The 14,388-nt window shown below is 43.5% G+C and overlaps 1 protein-coding gene across 1 annotated transcript in view; it reads left to right on the top strand.

Annotated features, from left to right (window-relative positions):
- LLGL2 (LLGL scribble cell polarity complex component 2) overlaps positions 1-14,064 on the top strand; it is a 174,961-nt gene extending 160,897 nt beyond the window's left edge. The window contains exons 25-26 of the mRNA XM_082271729.1: positions 11,429-11,490; positions 13,569-14,064. Of these exons, the coding sequence (XP_082127855.1) occupies positions 11,429-11,490; positions 13,569-13,573 (67 nt within the window). The 3' untranslated portion in view covers positions 13,574-14,064. The remainder of the gene's footprint in view (positions 1-11,428; positions 11,491-13,568) is intronic.
- The last annotated feature ends 324 nt before the right edge of the window (positions 14,065-14,388 follow it).

The raw sequence follows: 14,388 nt of genomic DNA, 5'->3' as shown, positions 1-14,388 counted from the left end.
GCTTCACCTGTACGGTCTCTTTTGCCGCTATGGCATTTAAATGTAGTACTTTCGGTTCTCCAGAAACCTCCATTTGAGAATATTCGGGAGATTCCCTTGCCTATGTTATCCCAGAAGGTGACATTCTTGGTGGCTATTACCTCGGCCCACTGGGTATCTGAATTGGTAGCATTATCCTGTCGCAGTCCCTATTTAGTGGTCCATAGGGATAAAGTGGTTCTTCGTCCCTGTCCATCATTCCTTCCCAAAGTTGTCTCTGACTTCCATCAGAATGAGGACATTGTGTTGCCTTCCTTGTGTCCCAAGCCGACTCATCCCAAGAAATTTGCTTTGCATACCTTGGATGGCGTTCGTGCGATTCGGTGTATCTGGCAGCTTTCGAAGGTCAGACTCGCTTTTTGTGGTTAAGGACGGACCAAGAAAAGGGCTGGCCGCTTCGGCTACCTTCTCCAGATGGATCAGACAGACAGTGACTCAGGCCTATTCCATTAAAGGTCAGGTTCCACCTTTCCCTGTCACGATGCATTCTTCTCAGGCGCTGAGTGCTTCTTGGGCCTTCCGTCATCAGGCTTCAATATCGCAAGTTTGCAAGGCGGCCACTTGGTTGTCGGTGAATGCCTTCACCAAATTCTATAAGGTAGATACTTTGGCATCTATGAATACTTCTTTTGGCCGTAAAGTTTTGCAGAGGGGGTGTTTTTCTTTAAACGTTTTTATTTTTTAGACAGGGCTCCTGTGTCCTGGTTAAGGGCACTTTTATGTTTAGCCTTGGGTTATTTTCCCAACCCTTAATTTTCCTTTTGGCACTGCTTTTGGATGTCTCAGTAGTTATGATTTATGGAGCCCTGTGTCTGTCGATGGATGAAAGGGAAAATGGGATTTTTACTTAACATAAAATCCATTTCTCTGAGTTCGACAGACACAACACCCACCCCTCTATGGAGTTCTGATACTTCCAAGTCCCGGTTCACACATATGCAATGCGGGAACCCTGCAAATCCACTGTGGGTTCCAGCATTGCACTCAACTCGCAGGCAGTTCATACTGCCATATGCGAATCGCAGGGAGTGTCAATACAAAGTTAATGATACCCCCAGATCAGTTCGCATATCGCAGTGCGAACTGTCAGTTCAGACATTAATCGGATCTCATAGGTGTGAACACCCATGCAATCCGATTCTGGTCCAAGTGCAATGTGAATTCAGCCATACAATCTGTATGGCTGAATTTGCATCGCACAGACATCGCATGTGGTTCGCAGAGCAGTGCACTGCGAATCATATGCGATGCCTGTCATCGCATAGGTGTCAACCGGCTGTAATACTGTTTGCTACTAAACTGATTACCTCGCACAGAGAGGGGGGTTATATACCAAGCTGAGGTCGGCCCATGGGCGTAGCCAGGTGTTTTTTTGCTCTCCATAGTTCTACTCCTGGAGGAGGCAATATAACCCAGTAGTTATGATTTATGGCACGCTGTGTCTGTCAAATTCAGAGAAATGGATTTTACGGTAAGTACAAAAATCTTTTTTATCTGCCAAAAAGGGCATTGATTATTTTTTGTTAAAAGGTAAATTTATCCTTTAAAATCCCTCAACAAATACCTTCAATTTCCAAAAAATTGCATGGAATCCACTAGGTCAATTATTGCCTTTCTGGGAAAAGAGGAATACCTGGAATCTCCCACCACGGTGCTCAATAGATAAGCATGCATGTGCGCTTACCAGAACTGTATTATTATGAAGCCTATAGAAAACCAATGCTCATGTCCCCACTCCTCTTAGTGAATGCGTCCTCGGCAGGTCCACTAGCAGTAGGTAGTACACGGGCGATGGTATACTAGAACATTACTTCCTGATGTTACCTCCGATGGTGTCATAGAAAGATAGAAATAATATGCTCCATAGTGTAAAACCACAATATGTATTTATATACATTTATTAAGAAATAAAGGTTCCACTCATAGTTGCATAGTAGGTGAGGTTGAGTAAAGACAATAGTCCATCCAGTTCAACCTGTGTAGGTGTGTGTGGCTGTAATCATCTCAAATAGCCCTGAATGTTCTGATCCTTGAGATGTACGTCTAAGTCTTTTGAAAGCCACCATACTTCCCGCAGAAACCACCTCCTGTGGTAGAGAATTCCACAATCTTGTAGCCCTAACAGTAAAGAACCCCCCACGTTGCCTGAGGTTAAAACGCTTCTCCTCTAATCGCATTGTATGCCCTCGAGTCCTCATGCAATCCCTTCGACTGAATAGCTGTTTTTCTATGCACAGATCCCCATTGAGATATTTATAAATTGCTATCATGTCCCCCCTCAGGCGTCTCTTGTTCAGGGAGAATAAATCAAGCGATTGCAGACGCTCTTCATAATTTAAGGTCCTCCAATCCCCTAATTAGTTTAGTTGCCCTTCTCTGGACTCTCTCCAGCTCCAACACATTCCTCCCTGAGGACTGGCGACCAGAACTGGACGGAATACTCCAGATGTGGTCGGACCAGAGTTTTATAAAGTGGAAGGATTATAGTCTCTGGAATACATCCTTTTCTTTATGCATGCTAATATTCTGCTGGCTTTGGCAGCTGCCGCTTGACATTGCATGCTATTGCCTAATCTATCATCAACCAAGACTCCCAGATCTTTCTCCATTTTTGATTCCCCCAAGGGTTCCCCCCCTAACGTGTATTGTGCTTTTATGTTTTTTTAATGTTCTCCACATTAAACCTCATTTGCCATGTCATTGCCCACTCTGTTAATTTTGTGATCGCTAGAGCCCTGGTTGTCCTGGACTCCTACCTCTGAGATTAGGTCTGGGTCATTAGTGATCCATAGATCCAGGACTGCATTTTCTCTAGTAGGAGAATCCACCAACTGTGACATGTAGTTATCCTGTAAGGTTTCCGTGAATAGTTGGGCCTTCTGTGAGTGTGCAGTCCCCTCTTCCCAGTCAATGTCGGGATAATTGAAGTCCCCCAATATGATGACTGATCCTAGTTTTGCCACTTTACCCATTAGTGCTAAAAATTCCAGCTCTACCTCCTCCCTTTGGTTGGGTGGCCTATAGCAAACCCCCACAATTACTTTTCCCTTTTCTTCTTCCCTATGGAGTTCTACCCACACGGATTCTAACTCCATACTCATCCCTTCCGTAATATCACTCCTCTCTATCACCCTTGCATTGTTCTTGACATAGAGACATACCCCTCCCCCTCTTTTTCCTACCCTGTCCTTCCGGTACACCGAATACCCTTGGATGTTGGCCAGCCAGTCATGTGAGGGGTCGAACCAAGTCTCCGTTATTCCCACAGGGTCTATGTCATCCTCATGTACTAACATTTCCAACTCCTCCATTTTATTAGCTAGGCTCCTGGCATTAGCATATGCCCCTCTTAGTTTTGTGGAAGTTAATCGTGAATGGTGATTATGTTTATTCCTGTTTGGTCTGAGGTTTTTCCGCACAGACGCCCCAATTGATGTTCTGGAACTACTGTCGCTGCTGACTCTACTACTGCCTTCTGTCCTTTGCTCCCTCCTGACTGACTCTACTTCTGAGCCCTCCCCCCGTCTCCTAGTTTAAATGTCCCTCCAACTTGGTGGCCATCTTTCTCCCCAAAAGAGCTGTACCGTCCCCATTAAGGTGCAGCCCATCCTTACTAAAGAGCTGGTAGCCGACTGAGAAGTCAGCCCAGTTCTCCAGGAACCCAAACCCCTCCTTCCTACACCAATTCCTCAGCCACTTGTTAAGTTCCCTAAGCTCCTTCTGCTTCTCCTGTGTGGCTCGAGGTACAGACAGTATTTCAGAGAAAACCACCTTGGAGGTCCTTTTCCTCAATCTCTTACCTAAGTCCCTGAAATCATTCTTTAGGATCCTCCACCTTCCTTTTACTTGGTCATTAGTGCCCACATGCACCATGACCGCTGGGTCACCCCCAGCCCCGCCAAATAATCTGTCTACCCGAACTCGAGCGCCCGGTAAACAACATACTGTCCGGCTACTGCAATCTTTTCGACAGATTGCCCTCTCTGTCCTCTTGATGATTGAGTCCCCAACTACCACAACCTGTCTAACCTTTCCGGAATCTCGGCCCCCCTTCCTCCTGGAGCCGCCACTCCCCTGGCAGCTGGGGGAGGGCGCCTGCTCCAGCACTGCCACCCCTGAGCTGATATCCCCCTCAACCTGCAACTTGGCAAATTTGTTAGTGTGTACCAACTCAGGCCTCCCTGACCCTCATCCCTCTACCCTTCCTAAAGGTCACCCAGCTGCCTACCTCTGATGCCTGCGTCTCCTCTACTCCTTCCTCCTCTATGCTGTCCCCTGCCCACGCCTGATGGGTAATGTCAAAGCTCCTTTCCAGGTTGTTGATGCAACGCAGTGTTGCCACTATGTTTTCTAGATCCAGGATCTGGGCTTCCAGAGCAACTAGTCGCACACATCCTGCACAGCAGTATTCACCCTCGATTGGTTCATCAAGGAACGCATACATGGAGCAAGAAGTGCACTGAGTGGCATCCGCAATCCTGTCGGACATTACCCACTACTCTATGGGGATAATGGTAACGACCTGCTCTTCCTTACCTACACTACCTCTATCTCCCCTGGTACTAAACCTGGAGTACTCGCCAGTCGCTAAGATACTCGCCAGTCGCTAAGATACTCGCCAGACGCTAAGATACTCGCCAGTCTTCCCAGGTATTCAGTCGCAGAGTATGCTCAGTCGGTCGCAGGGCACCGTCGGTCGCAGGGCACCGTCGCACAGTCACAGAGCGCAGATTGCTATCAGTCGCAGAGCACGGTTACACAGCAATCAGTCGCAGAGCACGGTTACACAGCTATCAGTCGCAGAGCACGGTTACACAGCTATCAGTCGCAGAGCACGGTTACACAGCTTTCTCCCTCGCCTTGCTTGCAGCTGCTGCCTCACACACTGCTTCACTCACATGAACAGAAGAAAATACGCATAAAATTGAACAGCCTGCCGACTCAGAGTAAGCCTGTCCTTCTGGGTAGCATGGTGACGCCAGCACGCCGGACCCTACTTGCTCGTCACAGATGACTTCTACTGTAGAAGTAGAAGTCATCTGTGACGAGCGCATAGGGTCCGGCGTGCTGACATCATCGGGCTTACTCTGAGCCGGCCTTGTTCAATTTTAGGTGTATTTTCTTCTGTTCATGTGAGTGGAACCTTAATTTCTTAACCACTTTACCACCGGAGGATTTTGCTGTCTTGCGTCCAGGCCACTTTTTGCGATTCGGCACTGTGCGACATTAACTGACAATTGCGCGGTCGTGCGACGCCGTACCCAAACAAAATTTACGTCCTTTTTTTCCCACAAACAGAGCTTTCTTTTGGTGGTATTTGATCACCTGTGCGATTTTTACTTTTTGCGCTATATATAAAAAAAGAGCGTAAATTTTTGAAAAAATAACAATATTTTTCACATTTTTTTTATATGAAATTCCCCCCCCAAAAAATGTAAAAATCAATTTTTTTAAATTTTTGGCCAATTTGTTTTCTGCTACCTTTTGTTTGGTTAAAAATCACAGTAAGCGTATTTTGATTGGTTTGCGCAAAAGTTATTGCGTTTCCTAAGGGAAAGATTTGTCATTTTTGGTGTTTTTTTTTTTTTTTTTAACGAGTAATGGCGGCGATCTGTGATTTTTTTTTTTTTTTTTTTTTTTTTTTTTTTTGCGGGACTGCGACATTGTGGCGGACAGATCGGACCCTTGACTGACATTTTGACACTTTTGGGGGTACCAGTGACATTTCTATAGTAATCAGTGCTATAAATATGCACTGTTACTGTAAAAATGACACTGGCAGGGAAGGGGTTAATTTTATTGGAGTGGGAGGGGTTAATGTATGCCTGGTGCTTACTAACGTGTGTGGGGGGAGGTGACTGAGTGACACAGGGACAGATCGCATGTTCAGCTATGCTGAACCCTGCAATCTGTCACTGTTTGTCATTTAGGAGATCCGCCCGCTTTGTTTACACAAGCGGGCGGATCTCCAGACTCGATTCCCCGACGATCGGGGAAGAGCGGCGGTGGTCACCGCCGCTCTTCCCCTGGCCCGACTCCCGCTGTGACTGAAAACAGTGGGAGCGAGCCTCCGGTGGAATCGAGCCACTTTGCCGCAGTACAGTCAACGTGACTGGTCGGCAAGTGGTTAAATGTATGTTGTGGTTTTACACTATGGATCATATTTCTTTCTATGACACCATCGGAAGTAATGTTCTAGTATACCATCGCCTGTGTACTACCTGCCGAGGACGCATTCGCTAAGAGGAGTGGGGACATGAGCATTGGCTTTCTATAGGCTTCATTATAATGCAGTTCTGGTAAGCGCACATGCATGCTTATCTATTGAGCACCATGGTGGGAGTTAACAGTGACAATCAACCTCACTTTTACTGATCACCATTTTGGGACTCTTAATCACCAGAGAAGCACTTATTCATTTTTGGGACTTTCTTAATCATAAGAGAGGCACCAACCATTGTATTTTTCACATCACTTGTGATTTATTTGTCTGTAATATCTGTGCTATCTTTTTTACTCAATATTTGTCCTTTGGTGTTTTACTATATTATTAATTTGGAGACAATCACAAATCAGATATTTCAGTGTCTTTTTCAGATTGGCGCAGCTTTTTTCCTTTTTATTTAAGTTTGGTGATATCTCTTCAAAATCTGTAGACAATCAAGATGCCTATCTGCATATTCCCATTTATCCATCTCATTAATGCTTTCCATGCCCTGCAGTTGCGGACAGCCCTTTCCAGTAAATCCAGAGTATTCACAAAGATCCAGGTTATCTAGACCAGGGTTTCTTGACCTTTCCAGTCGGGGCACCCTTAAAAAGTATCTTCAGTCTTGAGGCAACCCTGATCCAAGACTTTGTCCATGGTACTGTGTGTTTCGAACATGTGCAAATTCACACAAAAATGCTCTGATTCTTAGGGGGGCCATTCCTAATAGTACCGCACACATTAGAAAACGTGGGGTGTACTTGGTGTGGCACACTTTAAAAAAAAAAAAAAAAAAGGGGTCTGGGACTTCTTTCCCTGTGTTTCTGCGGGAAGGGCAGCCCATTGAAATAAATGGGCTGCCCTACATCACCAAGGGTTTGCTCACATGTGAGTTTGGAGGAGTGGTAAATCTCTGTGGTTGAGTGGTTTTTACCACACCCAACTGCTCCTCCTTTAGCTGCAGAGGCAGCAGCTGGGGGTGTAAACATGCTGTGACTGAAGATGGAGGTATACCCCCAGGGTGAATGCGGCTGCACTGCAGCCACACCACAACTGTGTGCATTTCATGTGGTTGCAGTGTGGTGATGCTGCATTTACGGGGTTCAAACAGGTGGTGAGGAGGCAACATATTGCCTCTTTACCGCTTGCCAAATGCCTCTGAAAAGTGATCTGACAGAGTTTGCTTTTCAGAGGAGCAGCAGTCCTTGCTATTATGAACAAACCCTAAAAAAGCAGTTCTGTTATAGGAATAGGGGGCTTAACATGCATCATGCATAGACACAGACCTACGCATGAACACACACACCTCTCCCTCGATTGCCTGGTTTGTCATCCCTGATGGTCCTTGTAAAGAGGAACCAGATTTTTGATCAACCAGTTCTTCATGGCTCAGGCAGACTATCATTTAAGTATATGGTCTTAAGGGTCAGGCTCCACCCTTTTGCGTCAAGAAGCTTCACTAGATCTGTGAGTGTTTTTTGGGCTTTCCGCATCAGGTTACTAATTCCCAGATTTGCGTAGCTATCACCTGGTCTTCTGGTTACACATTCTTCAAGTTTGATCACTTGGATGTTCAGGCCTCATCTGATGCTAGCTTCAGGTATAAGGTATCCTTCATGTGGCTCTTTGAGCTTTAAGCAGTCCCCAGTTCTGTTTTCTTGCAAGCCTTAGAGTTTTGTTGCTGCCCCCCCCCCCCCTTAGTTTGGATTGTTTTTAGTCATCCCTCAATAAATGAGAGGGAAAATGGGATTTTTGCACTTACCAGTTCATTGAAGTACACCATTGGGGGCTGGCCACTGTTGGTAGGAGCATAATCCAATAGTATTTGAACTTCCATGGCCCTCAATGAACTTCATGTAATGGATTTTACAGTAAGTCCAAAAATCCAATTTTGGGGGTTTTCTTGTGCCAGGTTTATTTGGGGAAACAATGCTGTTTCAGTAAAAAAAAATTTTTTAAAATTATGAACTGTACTAATTTGTATTCATTTTATGCCTATATGTAATGCTGACACATTAGTTATTATCCCTCAAGCAAGCTTACAATTTTAGGATGCTTTTGTTCTGGCTTAAAAACGATCCTGTAGCGAGCTGGCACATATGTAGTTCCTAGTTATTGCTGTGCATTGCTATTGCCTGCCACCTAGAGATGGTGCTAGACCTGGGATGCTGTATGTAGGTAACAAATGGTGGTAGCAGTACAAGATTAACTAGGATAACACAGCTGCAGAATACCACATGACAGAAACATGGTACTGTATAGCAATACAAACTATAAAAGTGCTGCGCTATTGTCTCCATCACTTGAAAAAGCAGAAATCACAATATCGCTTGAATAAAAATAAAAAGCTAATGTATAGAAAAAGTCCCACAAAAGTCCAAAAAATCACATCCAGTAGGTGATCAATCCCTGAATTGGAAGCGTAGCACCAATCTCTGAGTAAAGTGTGCTGTAATCCAAACCCTCCACCCTGTGACAACATGCAAGGCTTACCAGGAGGAATTGACCCTCTCTTACAGATAGATATAATCAAGCATAAGGCATCAAGATCTCTTCTGTCTCCTATATGGATAGCTGATCATCACCGGCAACTCTAGTACTCTCGAATGGAATGTTCCTCTGCATGACAATGTTGGAGATAAAGCAAAAAGCCCCTTATAGTGTACTCTGTATAAAATGTTTACTCTATTGAATAAAACCATTAAACTCCCGTCGTCCAGTAAAAAGCGCTTCCTCAATATAAAATTCTGAGGCCCCGGAGGATGTCTGGTATGACAAAACGTGTAGGGAGGAGCCAGCTGTGACGTCACCACGTTGTTGCCAGAAGTGACTGTGAAACCATTTTTGTCCATCTGAGTTTTATATTGAGAGAGCATTTTTTTTTTTTTTACTGGCTGGCATGCAAGTTTAATGGTTTTATTCAATAAAGAAAATGTTTTATACAAAGTACACTATGAGGGTCTTTTTGCTTTATCCCCAACATATTGTCATGCGGAGGAACATTCCATTGAGAGAGTGTACTTAGTTGCTGGTGGTGATCCGCTATCCATATAGGAGACAGATGATATCTTGATACAATGCCTTGAAAAAGTATTCATACCCCTTGAAATGTTCCACATTTTGTCATGTTACAACCTAAAACGTAAATGTATTTTATGTGATAAACCAACACAAAATGGCACATAATTGCGAAGTGGAAGAAAAATAATAAATGGTTTTCAAAATATCTGAAAAGTGTGGCGAGCATTCGTAATTCAGCCCCCCTGAGTCAATACTACGAAGAACCACCTTTTGCTGCAATTACAGCTGCAAGTCTTTTTGGATATGTCTACCAGCTTTGCACATCTAGAGAATTGCATTTTTGCCCATTCTTCATTACAAAATGGCTCAAGCTCTTGCCAGATTGGATGGAGAGCTTCTGTGAAGCCACAGATTCTCAATTGGGTTTAGATCTGGACTTTTGACATTCTAACACATGAATATGATTTGATCTAAAGCATTCTATTGTAGCTCTGGCTGTATGTTTAGGGTCATTGTCCTGTTGGAAGGTGAACCTCTGCCCCAGTCTTAAGTCTTCTGCAGACTCCCAACAGGTTTTCCCTGTGTTTGGCTCCATCCATCTTCTCATCAACTCTGACCAGCTGCCCTGTCCCTGCTGAAGAAAAGCATCCCCACAACATGATGCTGCCACCACACCACCATGTTTCCCAGTGGGGGTGATGTGCAGTGTTAGGCTGGCCATACATGTTCAATACTCCTGTACAATTTTCCTTTAGATTTACTAAAAACCATATAATAATATGAGGTCAAACAAGCTAAACAACTTTCAGTTGTATCCAATTAGGCAGGCTCTTGCACTACATAGTTTAAGGTAAATCCAAAGGAAAATTGTACAAGAAAATTTAACCTATATGGCCAGCCTTAGTTTTCCACCACACAGCATTTTGCTTTTAGGCCAGAGCACCTTGTTTTACATATTTGCAGTGTAGCCACATGGCTTCTCGCAAACGGGACTACTTATGGTTTTCTTTCAACAATGGCTTTCTTCTGGCCACTCTTTCATAAAGGGTAGATTTGTGGAGTGCACGACTAATAGTTGTCCTGTGGACAGATTCTCCCACCTGAGCCGTGGATCTCTGCATCTCCTCCAGAGTTACCATGGGCCTCTTGGCTGCTTCTATAATTATTGCTCTCCCTGCCCGGTCTGTCAGTTTAGGTGGACAGCCATGTCTTGGTAGGTTTGCAGTTGTGCTATACTCTTTCTGTTTTCAAATAAAGTGTTTAACAGTGCTCTGTAAGATGTTCAAAGCTTGGGATTTTTTTTTTTTTTTTTTTATAATCTAATCCTGCTTTAAACTTCTCCACAACTTTATCCCAGACCTGTCTGGTGTATTCCTTTGGCCCTTATGATGCAGTTTGTTCACTAAGGTTCTCTAACAAACCTCTGAGGGCTTCACAGAACAGCTGTATTTATACTAAGATTAAATTACACACAGATGGACTCTATTTAATAATTAGGTGACTTCTGAAGGTAATTGGTTGCATTAGATTTTATTTAGAGGTATCAGGGTTAAGGGGGCTGAATACAAACACACGCCACACTTTTTTGATATTTATTTGTAAAAAATGTTGAAAATCATTTTCTTTCCACTTCACAATTATGTGCCACTTTGTGGTGGTCTATCACATTAAATCCCAATAAAATACATTTACGTTTTTGATTGTAACATGACAAAATGTGGAAAATTTTAAGGGGTATGAATACTTTTTCAAGGCACTGTACCTCATGCTTGGATTGGCTTCTCTGTAACGGATGGTCAATTCCTCCTGGTAAGCCTTGCATGCTGTCACAGGGTGGAGGTTTAGATTACAGCACACTTCCAATTCACGATCGCCTACTGGATGTGATTTTTTTTTTTCTTAGAATTTGTGGGACTTTTTCTATACATTATCTTTCATGTTTACATTCATTGCACTAAATTCAAGCGATATTGTGAATTCTGCTTTTCATGTGATGGAGACCATAACGCAGCTTGTATGCTGCACAGTTCTCTGCCTTGGAACTAGCACTAATTCTGGGAGACAGACCATGGTAGATTCAAGTCCTTGATTGAAACTTCAGCTTTTATGGCATATTCTCTAATCTCTGCTGATCTTCACACTAGTTTTCTTGTTTTGCAGAAGTTTTGGTGAGAGAAACTCCCGACACATCACTGTAGGAAGTCGTCTCAGTAATGGAGCAGGTGAAATATCTTAAAATGTTTTTAGCATGTTATATATGGCATTGGCATCCTTTCATCTAAATGCTTAATAAAAATAATATTTTTTAACAAAATGACATACAGGGAGTTTGGCACATCAGATAGACCTAAGCTGTCAGTGGCCATACACAGTCCCATATCTGTAAATGATATAAAGGATAGAACAGATTTAAAGTGTGTCTAAAAAAGATTCTAAAAAAAATAGTTTTCAGTACATCTTTAATACATACACATTTTCTCAAATTTTATCCTGGTGATCCTGCCAAAAATCCAGTAAGCGTCTAATTTCCTGTAGCAAGGTGAAACTACCTCTGCTGCACTGAGTTCTTCCCTGGTGGACTAAAAACACCTTCCCTTTGTATGAAGATGAGGAGAGGGGGAAGCTTTTCTGTAGACCAACAAGAAAGACCTTACTGACAGCACTGCTGGGGGGCTTCAGTGAGCAGGGCCAGTGTTGGCTCACTGCAGAAAGTTTGGAGCACCATGGATTTCCAGCTGCATCAGCTTTTTCCTGTATTTGAAACAAGACAAAACATGTGGTGCTGTTCATGTAATGCAGAGATTTTTTACTTTGCCTAATTGCACACTTTGACAGTGTCAGGTCATTTTGGAAGACATCTGGACAGTTTGCACAGCACCCATATGTCTGTGAGAAGATCCTGAAGGGTCCCAGCACTCTCACACAAATTAAAATATGGCTAGCTTGTCACACACATGCACAATATGGCAAGGCAGCCCAGTCCTTTTAACCACTTGCCTACTGGGCACTTTTACCCCCTTCCTATCCAGGCCAATTTTCAGCTTTCAGCGCTCTCATGCTTTGAATGACAATTGCGCGGTCATGCTAAACTGCACCCATATGAAATTTTTATCATTTTCACGCAAATGGAGCTTTCTTTTGGTGGTATTTAATCACCTCTGGCTTTATTTCTTACAAAAAAAAAGAAAAAAAGACAGAAAATTTTGAAAAAAAAAAAGTTTTTCTTATTTTCTGTGAGTAAATTTTGAAAATAAATAAAATTTTCTCCTTCACTGATGTGCGCTGATGAGGCGGCACTGATAGGCTGCACTGATGCACACTGAGAGGTGGCACTGCTGGGCACTGAGAGGTGGCACTGACAGGCGGCACTGATGGGCACAGAGACAGCACTGATGGGCACTGAGAGGCGGCACTGATGGGTGGCACTGATGGATACGGACTGATGGCACTGATCGGCACTGATGGGCAGCACCATCAGTGCCCACCCTCAGTGCCCATAGTGCTGCTAGTCAGTGCCTAGATGAGCAGGCACTGACTGGCAGCACTATGGGCATTGACTGTGGGCACTGATGGGGGCAGTTGTGGCATTATTTCCCCTCTTCAGTAATCAGGGCACTGGTGATCAGTGCCCTGATTACATTGCTGTGTGTTCCCTTACCGGTGATTGGTCTCTGCTCCTTCCTCAAACGCAGTCTCTGTGTGAGGAAGAGAGCTGGCGATGAGAGATGATCTCATATGTTTACATATGAGATCATCTCTCATTGCACGGCCCGATCACGTGGTAAATGGCCGCTGTGATTGGCCATTTACCACGATCTGTGATTGGCTGTGTCCATATATAAAGACGGCCTCCCGAAAATTAGAGTCCGCGCTGCAGCCGTACATAGGCTATAGCGCGGACCGGAAGTGGTTAATGGGCTTATATCATTCCACAACAGGCCACAAATCACACATGCACCACCAATGGCGTGTGTAGCACACAGCAACATGGGTGCATTGGGGTGACTTTCAGAATGAAAGAGAGAAAATGTGCTTTATTGCAGCAAACGGTAGAAGTGTAAATGTGACTGTTCATCTACTGGTTTGGTTTTAGATAGCTTTGTCTGTTCAGTGTAATGACAGATAAGGCAAGCAAAGTTTCAATGCCTTTATGTCGATTGCTTTATGTGCAAAAAGGTTTTGGGTCCCATTCTGTGTTCTGATACACAGAATTCTAGTTTGTGTGTATGAGGATTAGGTTATTTTTTTTTTTTTTTTTACTAGTTGTAATTGTTTCTTTCTTTATTTCCCTGTGAAACAGAATGAGACGCCAACACTGACTGCTGATACTGACTGCTGATACTGACATTGCACCCCCCCTTCCCACTCCATTGTGAAAACACTAATTTGAAGTCAGCTGAGATGGAAGACCCATTAATTTTTCTCCGGACTTTGAAATCTTTGCGGCCATACGATGTCCATTCTGCACATGTTCATTTTAGCTGATTTTACAGGAAATCATTTTATAAGTTATAAATTTTACTGCCTTACTCCCCATCCTGTACAGTTTGTGTGTAGAAATGGAAAATGGCCAAACTGTTTTTTATAATGTTTTTTAAGGTATTTTCATCTTAATGAATTATTTTAGGAGTAATGTTTTTATACTGTAAAATGTGGTGTAAACCGCCCTAATGTTGGGTGCTTTAAATTTATTGGGTTATTGTGCTTTCCAGTGATCTTGCTGCCATGCAATCTATTTTTGTAGGAAGTAATTATTTTGTTTGTCTTGCACACCAATAAATTATACATTCCAGCTACATGTGTGGGTATTTCACTTTCTTTTCATAGAAAATAAGTTTGCTTGTTGGACAGTCATTTCTCTGCTGCAGTTATGCAACACATCTAGGCCACCTCCCTACCCGTAGTCTATCATTGGCTAGTGAAGGCACTTAAGACTGTGGTCCTTTTTCTGCTCCTACGTGTTTCTGGTAAGAACATGTATAAACAGTAAAACTTCACAGGTACACTTTTTGGACCCCCCAGACACTAAATCCAAAAAAAGTCATGCCTGCCTCCAAAAATGGCCGATAAATGCCTGCAAGAAAAACGGCCAGGTGGAGAGAAGCCATATTCATGTGCTC

The sequence above is a fragment of the Pelophylax lessonae genome, assembly GCF_965119305.1.
Source record: "Pelophylax lessonae genome assembly, chromosome: 11".
Lineage (NCBI taxonomy): Eukaryota > Metazoa > Chordata > Amphibia > Anura > Ranidae > Pelophylax > Pelophylax lessonae.
The sequence above is the reverse complement of the archived record's forward strand: the minus strand, read 5'-3'. Positions and strand labels throughout refer to the sequence as shown.